This window comes from Syngnathoides biaculeatus, chromosome 8 (genome assembly GCF_019802595.1).
Source record: "Syngnathoides biaculeatus isolate LvHL_M chromosome 8, ASM1980259v1, whole genome shotgun sequence".
In the NCBI taxonomy this organism is placed as follows: Eukaryota; Metazoa; Chordata; class Actinopteri; order Syngnathiformes; family Syngnathidae; genus Syngnathoides; species Syngnathoides biaculeatus.
Window position 1 is genome coordinate 20,971,673 of NC_084647.1, and position 19,815 is coordinate 20,991,487.

General features: G+C 39.8%; 1 protein-coding gene across 2 annotated transcripts in view; it reads left to right on the forward strand.

Annotated features, from left to right (window-relative positions):
• Positions 1-19,815, forward strand: part of dph1 (diphthamide biosynthesis 1) — a 69,625-nt gene that overhangs the window by 18,473 nt on the left and 31,337 nt on the right. For both annotated transcript variants that reach the window (XM_061827108.1, XM_061827109.1), the window contains exon 4: positions 18,986-19,107. In XM_061827108.1, the coding sequence (XP_061683092.1) occupies positions 18,986-19,107 (122 nt within the window). The remainder of the gene's footprint in view (positions 1-18,985; positions 19,108-19,815) is intronic.

Consider the following 19,815-nt stretch of genomic DNA (forward strand, 5'->3'; position numbering starts at 1 on the left):
GAATATTTTCAAGAGCATGGATTGTCCCTTCAATAACTTAACTTCGATGAAAAATGTTAGTTTCAGGTTGCAGTCCAAATTCAGGCTGTTGTGGTGCCAATTTATCCAGAAATGTCCAGAAATCCAAGTTCATCTCAGACACTCTAATTTCCACTATTTTTTTTTTGTATTACAAACCACAGCTAAAGCCAATGCTGCCAACTCAAGTGAAAGTCTTGTTAGGCATACTTACAAAGCCACTATTATCAACTTCTTTCTACTAATGGAAGGTAAGGTAGTCTCTGGACCGAAGCAGAGATGTGACCTTTGTGAGCTGGCCCAGCAGTCAGATATTCTTTTTGTCACCCATCTTATGAGTACAAGATCTACACATACCTTTCGTATCAACTAGGTAGAGTTCCATAGCAGCCAGTCCAAATAAAAAGGGCTAAGGTACCTTAAGCGAAAGATGCTTCTTTGGGATGGTCAGCTAATTCCTACTCATAACCAACTGACAGGTGCATTTGATATACAAAAACAAAATTAAACTACCTTTTCTGAAATGAAAAGCTACAAGAAGCACTTTCACTGCTGCATTAAAATAACTCTTTTGTTAACTGGAGTTGGCCTAGAGCCCTGTTTTCCATTTTTTTTACCCCCTGGTGACTAGACTGGGATATGTGCACAAACAGTAAAACCTGGATAACCTTGCTATTTTTTCAGGGCTTCAAAATATTATATTTTCACATCTTTAGCCTGTGTGATATCGGATGGTTTGAGCAGTGCAATTCCTGATTTCTTGTATGCAACATTCAAGGTTGAAGACAATGATTCCTGTATGCTTCCACAATATGCTGGCGTCTTTTCGGAGGTACATTTTTTTCGAAGTGTATTCCTCAATCTGCTATTTTCAACCTCTGATAATGGATAGTAAGGTACTGTTTGGACTGAGGCGGTGATACAGTTGAGTTGGGTGTTGGCCCAACAGACAGACAGATAATCTTTTGTCACCCATCTTATGAGCTGACGAGCTCTACAAGTAGTATCAAGAGAATTAAAGGTCCACTGTCATGAAATGCATGATTTTTAGTACGTTATTAATGGAAAAAAAAAGCTGGGTCCATACCGACTGCCACAAAACATGATTTTAACGTATATAGTTTTTTGTAACTCGCCATGAAAATCCACTTGAGGGATTTGTTTTCGAGAAGAAGCAGGAAGTGACGTACAGGGCAGTAGCACAGTCAAGCTGTCCCGTCTGTTTGTACTAGTTTTACCTGCTGGAAGGTAGCTCGTTGTTCCTTCGTCTTAGCCAAAATGCCGGCTCGTGTATTGCTGGATATTGCTCGAACACTCGGGAGGATGGATTCGCTCTTCATACTTCTCCAAAAGGCCCAGTTCATCGTGAAAAATGGATTGCACAGATGCAAAGGATAAGAGCTTCGTGGGTTCCAAATGACAGGTAGGTGAGTATACAGCTATTAAAAAAAAAAAAAAAAAAAAAAAAAAAAAAAAAAAAAACAATAGTTGGGGAGGGGGGACATAATGCGTAATAAGTCAGGGATGCTAAATGTGTTGATGTGCGCATCGGAAGGCTTCTGTGCATTGTAGCATAGTAGGTGGCCCAGAGTGTTTTCAATAGCGAATGTCCCAGTGTGACGTCACGGACAGAAGATGCAGCCAATATGGCGACCACTCGAATGAGACTTCCGTAACTTGGCGCATTGATGTTACTATTGAAGTAACTAATGTTATATGTATTTTTCATTACAATATTAATTTTAGAATGTTTATAGGGATGACACTTGGGCTTTTAAGGTTCACAGCAGCCAGTGGAAATAAACAGGTGTAAGCTGCCCTCACGGTAAAGAGCTTTTGTTGAATAGTCACTTAATTCTGCATGAGGATATGTTAGCAACTACAGTTGATACACTTAAAGCAGACAATAGATATACACAATGAAACAATATATTCTACCATAAAATATCAGCTGATTTCTCTACACTACAAAGATTGCTGATGCAGTCTTTCAGTGTTAGCATTTTTACACTAACATTGAAGGACTGTTATTTTTTCCATGTCAGTTGTTTAGCTTCTGTCTGCCGAATCCTGTCTCTTGGCAGAAATTAGACTGATGTAGCATAAATTGTACACTAATCTCCCATGATTGATTGAAGACTAAATAATCTTGTCACGATAAAGTGAATAGCAAAAGTTGATTTATTCCCCAGCTGTTTTTTTTTCCTTCCCCTGTTTCCTTTGTTGGTCTTGACATTGTCAGCAAGTCAAAGATGTAAACAAAAAGCTTTCAGGATAAACAATAGCCTGTGCAGACGGGCAATGATTCATGTGCTGTCAGTGCACCATATGTTTTATTGCTTTTGATGGTGTCAGCTGTCTCGTAGCTTTAAAGATACCTTTATGCTGTGGCTTGGGTGACAACAAGGAGATCAAGAGTGAACAAGTCCTACCATGCTACCACATCCAAGTCCTTGGGACAGCCATGGCATTTAATTGAGTTTTTTTTTTTTTTTGGCAAGTGTAGAATCCTTTGTAGAAATGTATCCCTGGGATGTAATCCTATGTCTTCTTCAAACCTCACACATCAGAGAGCAATAAATTGAGCACGCAATCCAAAAGGATTTTTTTTAAAGGTGAGAATCAGTTTTGACCAAGAGAGTATTCCTTCCTTTGACAGACCTGCAGTCACTGTCTCTTTTCATTTGTTATAAATTATAATCTATGTGAGAATCTCAATTCATCAAAAAACTCGACTTGCATAGTTTTGTATGATTATATAATTGCCTGTACAAAGTACAGGCTTTAAATATCCACGGTCGACTTTGTGGGAAATGTACTATCATTTGTTCTATTTGCTGTTCTTGGAATGGGAGACGTCTTTTGAAATTCAAACTGTTCTGGATGCCACTGCCTACTTGAGCTGCTTGATGGCCTTCATTATATTGCTGTACAAACTAGTTAATTTCACGTTAATAACAGAAACATTGTATCTTGGGACCCTCTTAAAGCGAGGTCCCCTTGTAGTTCTGTAGCCACATTTTGCCTCAATTGCTTAAGGACGTGAGTCATCAACACTCAATTCCACACAATTAGCACTTCATTTTAATTGATTATGCTGCTCATAACTGTAGATTATGGTGAAGTCCTGAACTGATTTTTCATTTACTACATTTTAAAAAGTAATAACTGTTAATACTGCGAATTTAATCACCCATGGGGCGATTAGTGGCCATCGCTCACACACTGTCAAGTGTGTGATGTAAAAAGATGTCAGCTTCTTTTTGTTTTTAAAAATACTGAAGTTTGTCAAACAAGACATTAAAAAAAAAAAGGTACATACAATAGTAGGAAGGGGAAAAAATGTCCTCCACTAAGATAGACATATAACTAGGCCCACACAGACATGTCCTCCAGCTCTGGATTTCAATCTTCAGCAACATTTCAAGCATTTGTAACAATCGCAAAGCCCCAATATAAATAGCGTTCAAAATGCAAAAGAGTCTGAGCTGATGGAGTTGGACCAAATCTCCACAATAAATGTAAATACTGGCCAAAAGCAGTGTACATTGACTCAAAGCCAAATTGGTTACAGTTTTTGTATTTTGTTGACAAATCTTCATCTTTGCATTTTCCACTCCAGCTTACTCTTACTGAACTGACCTGCAAGCTGTTAAAACACACAAGTTCACACACTCTTGGCAGCTTTATGACTGTATCCTGCCGGTCCTGAACCCATTCTTATTCTGTACAGGTACTGTATTACTCTGCTTTTGCTGTTTTTGTTCCAGTGGGATACATGTGCCAAGCAAAGTCCAAAATTCACCAAAAAGAAATATGCAATGCCATAGAATAGCTGGGCATCTTTGCACTACTGGTCCCAAACCTAAGGTTTACATTTTTAGGCAAGGGTGAATTAAGTGGAAAAGAAAAATACCTGAACAGCTTAACTACATTTTTGAAGATTCAAAATCTTATATGTTGACAGACATGTTTAGTGTATTTGTTGAATTTGGTTTCTGGAAAGGCCAATTGCTGAAAGACTGGATCAAAAATTGTGGCGCATCTTCCAAATGTCAGGTACATTTTGTTTAAATATGTTTGAACAATGCAATGATAAATTTGCTGAAGTCCTCCACAATATGCTGATGTCCTGCAGTACGATGAGAGTTTGACCAAAGTTTTTTGCAACTATTTTTGCAACTTTGGAGGCTTAGTTTTCCCAGAGTCCAAGTTGTGAACATTGTGGTATTAATGTTTTGAGTATACAGTTTTGGCTGTCTTAAAGTGCGTATATACTATATTTATTTAAAGCTCCACTGTCATGAAATGCTTGATTTTTAATATGTTACTAATGAAAAAAAGGCAGCCGGAATGGACGCATCTGTTTTTTCACCACACAACATGATTTTGACATAGGGTTTTTTGTAACTCCCACCATGAAAATCCTCTCGAGGGATTTGTTTTCGAGAAAAAGTAGGAAGTGATGTACAGGGCAGTAGCCCACTCAAGCGGTCTCGTATGTTTCTACTAGTTTTACTTGCTTGAAGGTAGCTCTTTGATCCTTCATGTTAGCCAAAATACTGGCTTGTTATATTGCTGGATATTGTTCGAACACTTGGGAGGATGGATTAATTCTTCATACTTTTTAAAAAAGACCTGGTTCGTTGTGAAAAATAAATTGCGTGGTTGCAAAGGACGAGAGCTTCGTGGGTTCCAAATGACAGGTAGGTGTCAGCTACTAAAAAAAATTATAGTTGGGGTGGGGGGGAGACATAATCTTCTCAGAATGTAACAAAAGTTCTGCGCACGTAAGTCAGCGGTGCTAAATGTGTCGATGTACCATCGGCGCAGAGCACGACTTTGGGGGCACCTCGTCCGCCCACCTACTATGGGACACGGAAGCTCTTTTCAAAGAAGGGAGCATCTCACAATCGAATGAAGTGACCAGGGCAATATTACCCTATCGTTTCGAGCAATATTTAGATAACATGTGGATCACTTCTAACTAACAACAGACTCCCAGACAGTATGTATGAGTCAGCCCTGCCGAAGCTGTGCCTCGTCGGGGGGGGGGGGGGGTGATCCGCATATCATCTAAATATGGCTCGAAACGATAGGGTAATATTGCCCCGGGCACTTCACTTGATTGTGAGATGTTCTCTTCTTTGAAAAGAGCTTCGTTGTGCCATAGTATGTGTGACGTAATGAACAGACGGTGCAGGCAATATGGCGACCACTTGAATGGCGATTGAGACTTCCGCAACTTTGCGCATGGATGATGCGCTCTCCGCTCATATTTATTTTTTGTATGGACATTGAAGTGAATAATGTTATGTGTTTTTCATTACAATACCTATTTTTATACGCATGACACTTGACCTTTAAACATGACATTTAAAAAAAACAAAGCTTTAGCAAATTGAAAAGGAAATTTTGAAAATACTAAGCAGTCGTGTTTTACAAGTGCTGTATTGTGGACGCAGATGTTCAATGTCAAGCCCAGAACAAGATGGGTACTTAGACAAAATACAACGGAAGGCCCCATGGTCCAATTTACATACAGTACCGCTACTCGTTTGTCTCCCTCCATCATGTACAGGTTTAGATGGGTGTCAAACACAGGCACTAGATGGCTCAAAGTAACAGACCTGTCGGAGGCAATGTGTTGGTAAATCAAGGTACAAGCTGCCCACACAGCCCCGAGGCATCTGCGGGTCCTTTGCCATAGTCATCGCTCTCCATCAAAATAGATCCATCTGTATTCTGGACAGCCGGTTGAATCATTTCTGTGGGAGCAGCTGCCACAGCATTCAACCTCCCAAGGTAAATGTCAAGACTACCATTAGGAAAAAGACTTGTTGCATCCAATGAATGCCTTTGTTTTGGTAAAGCAGCCCTTTTATGCTGTGCTTTAACCACAAACCACAAAGGAAATGAATGTCTGTGACCCAGCTTGGCATTTACATATTTTTTTGACTGTAACTAGGAAAAACAACCGATGGTGCTCTGAATTGAAGGGGGGGGGTCTGCTGATTGTGTGCAATAGATTTCTTGATTAATAAATTCAAAGCTATTGAAGCAAAACGAAGTGCATTACCTGGGTGCAACCGGAAAAGAGGTGTTGCCACTCCACTAGTTTTTGCCATGAAGACCAAACTGAGAGAATGATTCCTTTCCTATTAAAAGTAATATCTAAATGGTAATTGGTAATTTTATTGTGACTTTTCCTTTTTCTCTTGAGTTCACCATTAAAAAAATTCTCCATCTCCTGACAACGAAGGCAAGGTTTCTTACTTTTTTTTTTTTGTTTGTTTGTTTAAGATGAAATTGATTATATAGTTTGGGAGCCAGATAGCGGGGAGTTAAGTGGATCAGTGACACTTTCGTCCCGCTGAGAGCCATGGACAAAAATCCTGAAAGGGCACCAAGGTACTCGCTCAGCTCAAATCACATCGCATCTAGGGGGAGATCATGTCAATACAGACCTCAAAATCCAATTGTTCTGACACAGTATAATACACTCACTTCATTGCAGATCACACTTGGAAATACATAGAGAGTTGTCTGTGTTAGTACTTTAACAAAGCCATCCACAAAAGCATAACACTTGTCTGTTTATTCCTAATGTGTACCCTTTTGCTTCCAAATGAATAACTGGCAATAGTAATGAGTGTGCACAGGTGGATGCCCTGGTTCCTCATTCCACTAGTGAAGATGGTATCTGGGATAGAAGACTGAATCCTCAATTCTAATGATGATATAAACACATTTTGCCCTCTTCTCAGCAGTGTGAGATAAGTAGTGCTCAGTGCTGAAGGTTATACAGCGCTCTCTCTCTTGTTCTCTTCTTCCTACCCCACCACTTCTAGTGCCCTTGATCACTTTTGCAAGGATAATGCTGCCCCACGTCCTTGTAATTGTGCATAGATGAGGATGGATTTGCAGAGCCTGTAAAATGTATTGGACTCCAGCATATGCTTCTGAAACATTCTACATTCTCATTCATTGCAATTCTGCTGACGATGTATATGCAGTTGAAGTACGTTTGGGTAGAACACAAAAACACAACTTGATGTTTATACTACAGGAAAGCTGAGAGCTGCATTTGGTTGTTTCACACTGTATACTTGCAATTGAGCAAAGAAAGGACTGAAACAATGGCAGCAGACTGTTGGACCATAAATAAAATACATCTACATCAAGCTCAATGAGAAATCCAGCAGAGTTGCCATTTGCAAACATTAAATGATAGATGGTGTCTGAGGGAAATTGTGACAAGTAGGATGAGGAGAGAAAAAATTTAAGCAATAGCGGCCAGAAAGACTTGAACTAGCAGAGTGACAGATGATTGGTATAGGCCTTGGGATGCATAAAAACGGAATTAAAAGGATCTGGTCTCATCAATTGCAACCAGAAAGGACTTTCATAATCACAAGTCTTATTAATCACGATTCATGACACAAGGAGCGTGTGTTAAAAGGCAGTGAAACTGTGCTTGATGAATAATATTGTCAGAGGATGAATGCAAATATGTACTATTCATGGTATGATACAGGTTGCAAATTGTCGGCAACAGTTTTTCAGTTGCTGATAATCGTATCCGCAAATATCAAATTGGTTGATCAAGTCATAAATTAAAAATACTGTGAGTGGTACTGTATGAGTTTACAGAAAAACAATTCTTGTTACATGTTCTTTGTTTATTATAAAAAAAACACAATCCACGCATGCACATGAATGCAGGAGTAGTACAATTGTGCGTTGACGTTCCTTTAAGAAGTATGATGAAGTGAGAGACATCAAGTGCCTGGAGACAGGTGGGTTGATGAACGTGAGTCTCCAAGCTCCTTGAAAGTGAATTCATTTATTATTTGTGTGCTTGGCTGTATCTGTTGTTCAGTAAATTGCTTTCAGGCTTACTGGTGACTGTTGCTTATTAGCTTAGCACTTAGCAGTGCCTGGTTTTCTCCACATTTACCGCTTAGAATTAAAGCCAAAAAGTTCTCTCTTGGTCTCATCAGATCAGGGAATCTTATTTTTCAACATTTGGAGTCAAAGTGTTGTGTTTTGTTTTATTTATTTTTTACGCAAACTCCATGTGGGCTTTCATGTGTCTTGGACTGAGGATAGGCTCCTGTTGGGCCACTCTGCCATAAAGCCGGGTCTGATGGAGGGCTGCAGTGATGGGGTTGATTTTCTAGAACTTTCTCCGATCTCCTGACTACATTTCTGGAGGTCAGCCACAGTGATCTTTGGGTTCTTCTTTATCTCTCTCACCAAGGCACACACACTTACTTGATAGAGGAACACAATGGATCAAGACGCAGCTCAAGCACCTGGGGAGCAGTTCACGGTATCAATGTCTTGCTTGCTGGGGGATTTTTTTGGATGGTCCGGTCGGCATCTTGATCCCCCCACAGTTGCAGGCGATGATCACTGGTCCACGGCTGCCCAATAGGACACACTATATGGTATTGTACGAGTAATATGGTGAGATGACTTTGGTAAGGATCTGTGGCTTTAGAAGTGGCTTACACATCAAGGCAATTACTTAGCATTTGCTTTAAAAGTCGCAGCTTTCAGATAGTGTGTTGGCAGAAAGTGTAAGTTGAACAACAAAATATGGAAGGTTAGTATGAATACACATGGTCATTTTCATGCCATTTAATGTGCCTGTTGCATGACTGTTAACATTATTTGTGAGCCTTCCCTGATGCCTGTTGTGAGATTAATTCATGAAAGGCTGCAGAAGACAACTTTTGTTTGCATCACTAATAATTTCCATCTTTTCATTCCCTTTGATTCATTCCTTTTCCACATTATTCTATTTGGTCAACTCTTTTTCAGGGTTGACCCCTCAGGTTTCCTGAAACCAAGAAAATGTCATAGTTCTAATCACGTTTGTTTCATAGTTCACTTGTTTTATTTAGCAGCCTTTTCCTGTGCAATTTGTGGCTGTGTTGACAAAACATGTAATCTTTACAATAATAACCCCTGGAACAGCCTGCTGAAATGCCACGGCAAAAAGAAAGCATTTGTTCCCAGAAAGGTCAGTAATGATGGTGTTTTTTGGGAATTTAAAGGATTATTGAATGATATTGCAGAAAACATATGTCCAGCCATGATCTGCCAGTACCTACCTCACGTCACTCTCTCAGTGCACACATTCCTGGCAGATGATGAGTGACTGCTGTGAGACATATTTTGTATTTTACATGTCCAAATCTTCACTGAAGACAGGGAGCGTCTCTCTCTCTCTCTCTCTCTCTCTCTCTCTCTCTCTCTCAGGGTAACAATGTAGGTAAAGTAGCGGTTGTCGGTGGGGGAGTACCTTACTTGTAATTTGTGTCCTTGTGCAAGCAGGAAGTGGAATATAAATATCAGATTTGCTAAATTAAGAAATTCATTGTCATTCTCACCAAACCATTCCTCCGCCATTCTCTGTCATGTAGAAGTTGCCCCACGAGTTTAATCTTTTTACATACGAAGCAGGTGCTTTAGCCCCTAGCCCACTGGCATCTGTTCTCTGCTGAATGATTGCGCCCTTGTCATCCAAGTGTGGAAATTCCACTCTAACGCTCGATATAGCAATATGTGCGTGTCCCTTGATTGCGATAGTATCACAATGCAGTTTACAGCTCAATAATGCTATAAAAGGCCATGATGTACCTCTTAATGGTGCCATTCTTATGTCTGTATAAATGGGACTTCTCAAATGTCAAATTGAATCATGTGGTTATTTTTTATCTAGAGGTGTTGATGATCGTGTCAATAGGTGAAGTGAGGTCATAGAGGACTCTTTTCACAGCCACGTTAAAGCCCAAGTGTCATCCCTACAAAACATTCTAAAATAGATATTGTAATGAAAAATACATATTACATTATTCACTTCAATGTCTATACGAAAGAATAAATATGAGCGAAGAGCGTATCAATGTGAAAAGTTGCGGAAGTGTCATTCAAGTGGTTTCCATATTGGCTGCATCTACTGCCCGTGACGTCACCCCGGACATTCGCCATTGAAAACGCGCTGTGGCCTCTACTATGGGTGACGAACACGCCCCTTCTGATACGGAAGCTCTTTTCGCGACGCCGCGCCCAAACTGCCTTGTTTGATCCATTTCTGCGGTGGAGATGACCCACCGTGGCCCAGCGCCGCGACGAGCCACCCCGGCAGAAGCCGTGTCGACGAGGGCAGCGGGCAGCTCGGCCTCGTTGACACGGCAGCGATCCACAAGACCGGTGGTGATTCAAAAGGCCTGCGGAGGCCGTCCTTCAGTGGCTGCTTCATGGAAGCCTTCCGGTGCGCACATCGACACATTCAGCACCCCTACTTATGGATTACGCTCCCAAATATTGTTTTTTTTTTTAGTAGCTGTATACACACCTACCTGTCATTTGGAACCCACGAAGCCCTCATCCTTTGTACCTGTACAATCCATTTTTCACGACGAACTGGGTCTTTTGGAAATGTATGAAAAGCGAATTCATCCTCCCGAGTGTTCAAGCAATATCCAGCAATACAACAAGCCGGCATTTTGGCGAAGGAACAACAAGCTACATTCCAGCAGCTAAAACTAGTATAAACAGATGAGACCGCTTGAGTGTGCTACTACTTTGTACATCACTTTCTGCTTCTTCTCTAAAACAAATCCCTCGAGAGGATTTTCATGGTGGGAGTTACAAAAAGCCATATACATCAAAATCATGTTTTGTGGTGGTGGTGTGGGGGGGGGGGGGGGGGGGGTCATACCGGCTGCCGTTTTTCCAATTATAACCTACTAAAATTACTATACTAAAACAGTCGACCTTTAAGCATGTATATGTAAGCCTTCAGCATGAGTTTTTCATTGAGAAAAATGTTCACAGTCAAATTGGCAAACAGGTAATGTGTTAATAATGTCTTTGGTTTTGTTAAATAGTGGAATTTACCAAAATATGGACAAAACTGATGTAAAACTGGGTCAAGCAGAAGTAGCTGTCATATGGATCTTTTACGGACACGTTTCTGACAAAACCAAGGTGTTTTTTAATTTTATTTTTTTTTTTTAATGACAGTCAGTCTAAACAGTCCATATGGGTCTAAGTCACTCTCTGGAGGTCTAAACAGCCAAAATACAGGATCTTAAATATTTAAAAAAGAGAGAGAGAATATTTTGGATATCAATTAGCACCAACGAATATATATTTATGTATTCCTAAATATATATATAAATTCCACCTGATCATATTTCCTCAAATAGGGGGCATGGGCTCAACTGGCAGGGAAGAGATATTTATTCGTTCAATTTGACGTCACACCTACTAAGACAGAGTTTCAAGAGCCCATTATTTTAGGAAAAAAAGTATTGCATTGACATGTTTTCCTCCCCAACCCGTTGTACCACAGTAACTTATACAGTGGATAAATAATGGTGGTTCTACGCAGTTCCATATTGTCTTCTGCTTGGGTCCAGTGGCTAAAGCCAACTCAGGGACTCCAAATAGATCGATGGTGGCTTAGACCTGAAATGGAATGGAATAAAAGATGACCCAAGGGGAAAGGTGCGCTCGTGACTTGGTATGCAAATACAGCATACATGCTTATTTAAGCTGTCTGTCAACAAAATACCATTGGTAATTGTGCCAAAAGCAGTGCTGCTGAACCTCTTCACCTCAGTGACCTGGTTGTCACTTCGCTTCGCTATATTTTCCCAGACTTCCCTATGTTTAAAAAAAAAAAAAAAAAAAGGCTCTAGGGCAATATGGATAGACAACTTGCCTTGACTGACCGTTGAAATGGTAGCAACAGACACTTGATTGCTGTTGAAAATGACTCCCTCTTGACTTGAGCATGCTAATAATGTACATGGAAATACAGTGGCGCTCCTAAGAAATTTCACATCCATAGAAAATATTGTCAAGTGAATTCATTTGTTCCAAATGTAAACTGTCAACAGAAAAAAAATACTGTCCATTACATGTTGTGTATAAAGTAAGAGAAAAAAATAATTGTAAGTTTCAAAAAAAAAAAAAAGTAAATCTATCTGTTGAAAACACCTGATAAATACATAGCGGCGAGGGTTTTTGAGGTCTTACACAATGGATTCACCTCTAAATTGTACCACTTTTAGGACCTTTATCTTTGGTGATTCCACTTCACATGAAAAAAAAATTGAAAATACAGTTCTCAAATTAACTTTTTGGCAGTAATTATACAGTTCAGATTTATACACAATTTGTATAAATGCAAGAAATGGCAAATAGTATTTAAGTGTACCTTAGGATTCATCGTAACTAGTGAACATTTTTAGCCAAAAATCCAGAGACCCAACACCGAAAACCATAACAATACAATAAACTTTACACAAACACATGCTGGATGGTATTTTTCTTCATATCATAATAGCATCCTGTTTTGGCTGTTTTATTTTAGTAAATAAAAAGTATTTTGCCCCAGAATTGAGAGTGCACTTGCGGGTGATTTTGAGCAGAAAGTTTTTGGTGGTCAAAAATTCAGTGCTTCATTAATTGTGACATTAAGAAAAACATGACAACGTCTGCCTATAATTAGTAGCTCAAATAATTTCCCTTGGCATTTGTAATAAGGCTGTCAATCAACATGATTGACTATGGGTGATTTAATGACTACAAACAGAGCTTTTTTCATTTGAGTGTTGCACAAAAATGAGATTAAATGGCTCTCAATATTATTACTTGTGATCAGTGAGTCAGTGTTTTCATTATCCTAAAATTGAAACTGGAGCTCCAAATGGATGAACCCATTTCTTGTCTCAAAAAGTACCATATTTTTGATTAAAATTATAAATGTAATGACATTACATGAAGGATTTGATGTAATCATATTGACCCCCTAAATGGTTGATTTGTCGATGCACCACATGGATTGGACCATCTGGTTTACTCATCCTGGAGTCCATCCCAGCATGGAGCGAGTGAAAGGCTGAATGGATTTCCAATTTTTAAAAAACATTTAGCATCCTACCATTTGCATTTGTTCGGAGTAAAAAGGAGCCCTTGGAGGAAAGTTCCACACCCACTGGGAGATCAGGCTAAGCCAACAAAAGTGTCTTTGACTCACATTTGTAAGCACACTGAGGAAATATTTTGCTGCTGCCAAAACAACAGTGTTGTTCTGAGGGATCTATATATATCTGCATAACTTCAAAGGTCATAATAATTATGTTGTGATATTACATTCCTAATCTCATAACAAGACAGGAGCTGTTTTAAAAATTTACGATGTTTTGACACACTACCAGAAGTATGGCGACCAACACCTCAGGTTTTTTCATACATTGTAGTTTTTTGTTGTTGTTGCTGCTCCTAATTTAGACCTTTTCCCTCTTATGTCCCACTTTCTTTTATATCTATGCATTTAAACGTGACCCACAAGTTCGCTTCGTGTCCAGTCTGAGTGTAGCATTACATTCAATTAAGCTAGTTCCTAATGACAATCTTATTACGTACAAATAATTTACTCACCAGTCCAGTCTACACGATGCACAACTTCTTCAAAGGTGTGTGGCGTGGTGCAGGGTTCTTACAAGTTCAAATAAGCAGTATTTAATGTGGATAATAATTAAAAGCAAATGAAAAGTCACAAGTTCAATTTATCTGTATGTGTTCTGCGATTGGCTGGCAACCAGTTCAGGGTGTACGCTGCCTCCTGCCCAATGATAGCTGGGATAGGCTCTGGTGCTCCCACGACCCTTGTGAGGATAAGCAGCTCAGAAAATTGATGCATGGATGGCCAACCTGTAGCTCTTCACTCTAGCATCCCACTCAATCCCCTAAAGCTAAACCACTTCCGTGTTAAATATGCACTTGATGGGTGTGCCGCCTACACAACCAAATGATGTTCTAAAAAGTACGACGACGATTGGCCAACTAGCCCACGTGACCGAAATTCTGGAGAACTGTGGCAGACATCGCAGCGTCCTTGAGAAGAATCCTATAAAAATGGCAGTGTACAATTCAAATGGAATCAATATTTTGGAAATCAGCTCCAAGTTGCAAACTGTTCTTGATTAGACATTAACATGCTTGTTATGGAACTGGATAATTAATAGATTTATCTGTTATTTGAATTAATAGAAAAGACTCTTTAAATGGTGAAAGGGATAGCACTCTCTCATGCTGACGTTAGCTAGCAAGTTCTTTTGAAAAACAATTTGGTTTTAAACCTGGCAAAAATCCAAAGCTCGTTCCATTTATTTAGTTATTTTGTCCAGATCAATTTGTAGCAAGTCATAAACAGAAGATTTCTATGAAACTTAGCAAGGGACAGATCAAGATCAGGGTACAGATCAAAAAATTTAATTTTTTCAGTCAACATTGATTCAAACTGTTATCTTTCATTGATTTGTAGCGTCCTAGATCATCCTTTTGGAAACAGAAATTTTGATTCCTAGAAATACAGCACCTCAAAGGGTGGCCTTGGTGGACTTCTATCCCGTTGACTGCAGTGCTATTCCAGGTATCTGTTTAAAAGGCATGATTGATGATCAATGAAGGTGTCTCTGCCTATATTTGTGTTGCCAAGTCTAAGGTGCCTTTGAAGAGAGTTGTCCTGAGTGGTCTTCATGGTTCCAAGTTCTGCAACTGCCTCTGCCCCCATTCTCATCACCTGCGTTGACATCGGCACGTGGGCAGCTCACAGTGCCAACAAATCTGAGCTTTTACAAAACATTACTCTCCTTTCAATGCATTTCTTGCCACAAAAGAATAATAGGGTTAGTATAATAGTAAAGGCAGAAGCTATTTTGCCCACTCTATAAGTTTCTTTATCTACTGCTAAAATAATATGACAGTACAATCCGCTCATACCAAAGTCGTAGTGCTTGGGAGCACATGCATGCACATCAATCAAATACACCAGTCTTGTTTTAGACTAGTGTTTTGGTGACAGTGGAGTTTATTACAAAGATTCAAATCGTTTGGTAGTTTCTCATCCATATTGAGAATTACACTGAAGACTTAATTAGAAGAGCTATTGTGCAGTTCACAAGCTTCTCTGACATCTTAATTAGATCTTAATAACATTTCAGTTAGCTTGGAGATCAGTAAAACCATACATAAAACTCGAAAGCATCTGACACCAGAGATAAGAAAAAGATTTTGACGTTTTCATCAAATTTGTTCCTTATTCGTATAAAACCCGGCATGCAGTTTTTCCTGTTTGAGATGTGTGATAGACGAAGGGTATATGATTAACACCAATGCACTTTGAATTCCATCTCTCGCTTTCTTGGGTCTGGATCTCCTCGCCTCCATCTCGTTGCGATCGGGGTCTATGCATGGCATAGTAATTACTGTCAGGTCTGAGTGGCATCACGCCTCGTATCAGCGTCTCAATCGAATTCATAGTGTTTATTATCATGGCAGTTTAGTATACTTGCTATTGTAATGGCAGGATATGCACACCAGGTGAGATAATGTGAAAATGGTGTATATATGGTAGACTGCCGATGAGATAGAATCTCCCCTTTACTGCGGGATGTATTCTGCAGTATTCTACATGCTCTGGAGTGGATTATCATTGCATTTGGTTTTGTAAACAATAGTACGAGTGCGGTTCCATCACCCGGAGACAAATTCCTTGTATGCTTCTAACATACTTGGCAAATCAAGATTTTTATTTTTTTTAATTCTTTCACTTACAAGCAAAAATTTGAAATATGAGCACAGTATATGCTAGCAGTGAATACAACTCGATTCCCAACATGCAGCTATTAGACATTCAGTGAGGTGAATTCTTTCAGGAAAAAAAACCCGATTTCAATCTGTAAATTGCCACTCCTAGTAGATGTTTACAAAAAAACATATTATTATTTTTTTTATTTATTTTGCCTTGAATGTCTGCCAGTTTAATGCCAATGTACAGTGCAAATTGCCAGACAGGCTAACAAACATCATGTTCCAGAGTTTGGCTGTAACTCGTTTATGTTCATATGTGAAGTACGTAAAGAATAGTGGACACATACAAATCATTTTTAAGGGCAGCATCTATTTGCCAGAAGCGTAATTTTCTTAATTGGATGACAAACCGGCGGCATGGTAGTGTAGCTGTAGAGCATCAGCCTCACAGTTCTGTGTGGAGTTTACATGTTCTCCCCGTACCTGGTTTTCTTCGGGCACTCCAGTTTCCTTCCACATCCCAAAAACATAGATTCATTGGATTTTTTTTGGATGGATGGATGACGTGCCAATCTACTAAATGGGTATCTATTAGATGGACGGGTCACTATTTGAGTACTTTTAGTGTGGTGCTTGCTTATGGCAGCAGTCAAATGTCCGAACAATAGATGTCAGTGAATGAGGATGTCTGGTGAGTGTAATTATCCCATGCAGTCGGCTTTATGCACACAGCACAGACAAAATCTAGACAACAGAGAGGGTAAGTGATTTCGTTTTGAAGCCAAATAGTTATTCTCGAGATGACTTCCTTAGTCTGTGTGTGTGTGTGTGTGTGGTGTGTGTGTGTGTGTGTGTGTGTGTGTTCCAGGGCTCAGCTTGCCTATACCACCCTTGACTTGAGAGCAGCTATTAGGGGGAGAAGGGACACTGAAAATCGTAGCGAAAACTCTGGGATGATGATGAGGAGCCCCGGGAGGCTGCAAACCAGATAACATCAGAGAGAATGAGGGAGGGAAAGCTAAATAGAAACTTTCACTGAAGCCCCTTGTGAGGAGCAGAACCTGGGATAAACGCACCAAGGAAATGCGGGTGTGAAAGATTGGGCAGCAGGAGGCTTATTATAAACAGTCGGTTGGTATCGACAGATTGTTCAGTGTGCATCCACATCTGTTTATCACTTGCCTCTGTTCCCTAAGCCCTCTTATCTCATCTCCCCCTACCTCCCTTACCTAAATCTGTCAGAATAAAGCCACAAATACCAGGCAACTACCTACATTTACAGCCACCCCCTTGTCTCCCTCCCAACCAAGGCCTCAGGCTTGCTCTGCAACCTGTTCCTCTCAGACTTTATTTATTTTACCCACTTTTATAGTCTGATTTAGCATTTAATTTGCCTACAAAGACCAATACCAGTAAGCTCTTGTTTTTATGTACTTGGCTCGCTTATTTCTTCTTAGCAGATATAATTCTTTCGGTACCTGAACAATTTCACCAATTTTTGTTTCCTTACCAATTGATCTGACCTACTGGTTTTCCTAGTCTAAATAGTTTATTTTTTACGCTGTAAGCCCTAACCCTCATTATTCTCTCTATTCCTACATTATTTGTTGATTCATTCTATGAATACATTTGCTTATGTACCTGCCATGGGTCATTTGTTTAGGGCTGTTGCACAATGGCAAAAGGAAAGTATGAGTATCTATCATTCTTCCAGGAGCAGTGGGTTCATCTCATTTCTCAAATTGCAACTTCCTAGCTCTTTGCTTCACTGTTTACATCCCAGCTTGAGGATCTAGGATATTGACAGAGGAACAAGCCACGAGGAGAATGTGAGGGGGAGTGGGGCAATTGAGACATTAATTTCTCAATCATGTAATTTCATGGGGACATCTACTAACAAGCTGTCCGCATGGCTAAATTATTACCGTCACTACAAATGTCATCTTTATGCTGCGATTTAAGTGGGATTAAAAGTTAAAACCAAATATAAATCAACACGGTTACTCTTGCCAGTGCGAAGATTATTATGATTGGTCTATTACAAGTATGTCTCCAAACTCTACTCTCACGCAAAGCGTATATTTAGAGTAACTAGGAAATATGTAAAGTGTTGAATTAGGCACTGCATTACACTGAATTGAAAAATAGTAGAGAACCAAAGGAAAGGTTTTATTTATGTGGCCAAATTCATTTTACATTTACGATAAAGACAGAAATTAGATGTCCTATGATTTAAACTAGCCTGTGGTAGCTCCTTTATCCACGATCCTTGCTCCTTAATGCACGTTTAAAACAATTGAGACATTCCTTAATATGGCGGCATGACAAAAACTTCTATCTCGCCTTCAGTAATTTGAGGAGCAAGGAAGTAGGAATGTTGCAATTAAGAGACGAGCTCAGTGTGTCTGTGTCTGTTTTAGTGTCGTAGTGCTCGGTAAATACAGTGGAACCTCCAAGGTAAAAAACAATCCGGTATATGCGCAACCTATTTCTACCTTCACCAAACTGGATAAAAACCACTTCCTTCTCACTTGGGTGAGAGGGGAAGGGTCGGAACTTTGACAATCTAGAATCTTGATGATGGATAGGGCAACACAAGATGTAATAAAGCCAAGTTAAACAATATGGTGATACTGTGGATGACTGGTTAGCACATCTACCTCACAGTTCTGAAGATTAAAATCCGGTTTCCCCCGTGTGACCTTTGCATGCTCTCCTCGTGCCTGACTGGATTTTCTATGGGTACTCCTGTTTCCTTCCACATTCGAAGAACATGCATGGTAATATTGATTGAAGACACTAAATTGTCCATTGGTGAGTATGGTTGTTTGTTTATATATACCTTGCGATTGGCTGGCAACCAGTTAAGGGTGTACTCTGCCTCTCACCCAGAATCAGATGAGATAGGTGCCTGGATACCCGCAGCCTTAGCGAGATAAGCAGTTTGGACGGATGGATGGATGGAACTTAATGTAAGGAAGTTCTTGAATGACTGGTACTGGAATGGATGAGCAGCATGTTAATGAATAAAATTCTAATACTACCTGAGAGGCTCTGTTGATGTAGACTTGTTGACTCTAACCAGCAAATACAGCTTGTTCTTCACACATGCAGTCACTTAATAGAAAAACGGTCCTGACATGCTGTGACTTGGTCAGTTACGAACGTCACATTCTTGTTGCTCATGTCTGTCCAATGGTAATTGAATTGCAATTAATCTTATTCAGCGCTCTCCTTATCACATGCTGCAAAGATTGATTTGAGCGACTGTTGGCAACAGGAGGGTGCCTAGGCTCTGCGAAGCTGCACTAATTAGCGTTCACATGTGTGTGTGTGCGCACTGCAGGTTCACGGAAGCGGACACCATCGTGATGGGGGACGTGACATACGGTGCTTGCTGCCTGGACGATTTCACCGCCCGAGCCTTGGGAGCCGACTTCATGGTGCACTATGGACACAGTTGTCTCGGTGAGTCTTTTATACATATATTGTCTGCGTGGATAATTATCCTCATGATGGGCATTTGATTAAATATCAATGACTGAGTATGGGTAAATGAACATTTAATATTAATTTGGGAATGAAGACTCTCTTTGAGTGTTCTGAGCTCCAGTTTTGTATAATGTGGCCCGCTGGAGTTTTGCCATAGTGCAGCAGTCCCAAACCACGAGGCCGTGAATAGCTACAAGTCAGTGGGCTGTCTAGTACTGGGTCAATGGAGAGATTGAACAAAAATATTTAATTCATCACCACAGTAAAAGTTATATTTTGAAAATTAATTTCATCTGGCTTTGCCTTAAGCTATACACAAACATCTGGTCTCGGTCATGTAGTACATTAGTAAAAAAATTAGACCACTGCTAAATATGCGTAAAAAAAAAATATCTCTTTGGACTGCTTTTTAAGAAACGGTAAAAACCCAAATAATGAGACAAAAGAGCCCACAACTTCCATGAAATAGAAAGCTGTATTTTAGAGAAAATATCGGCAGACCTAACAAAATCGGTTGTGTATAATAGGCACCCCATCAAATCAGGAGTTCTCTTTGTATAATACATACTTTCAATTTCCTGGTATCCATGTTTTAAACATTAAGTATTATTGATATGTTTTTGTTTTGTTTTTTAAAGAAAAGTTCTGCTCTGTGTGCATGCACTGATGTTCGTGTCGTTTCCT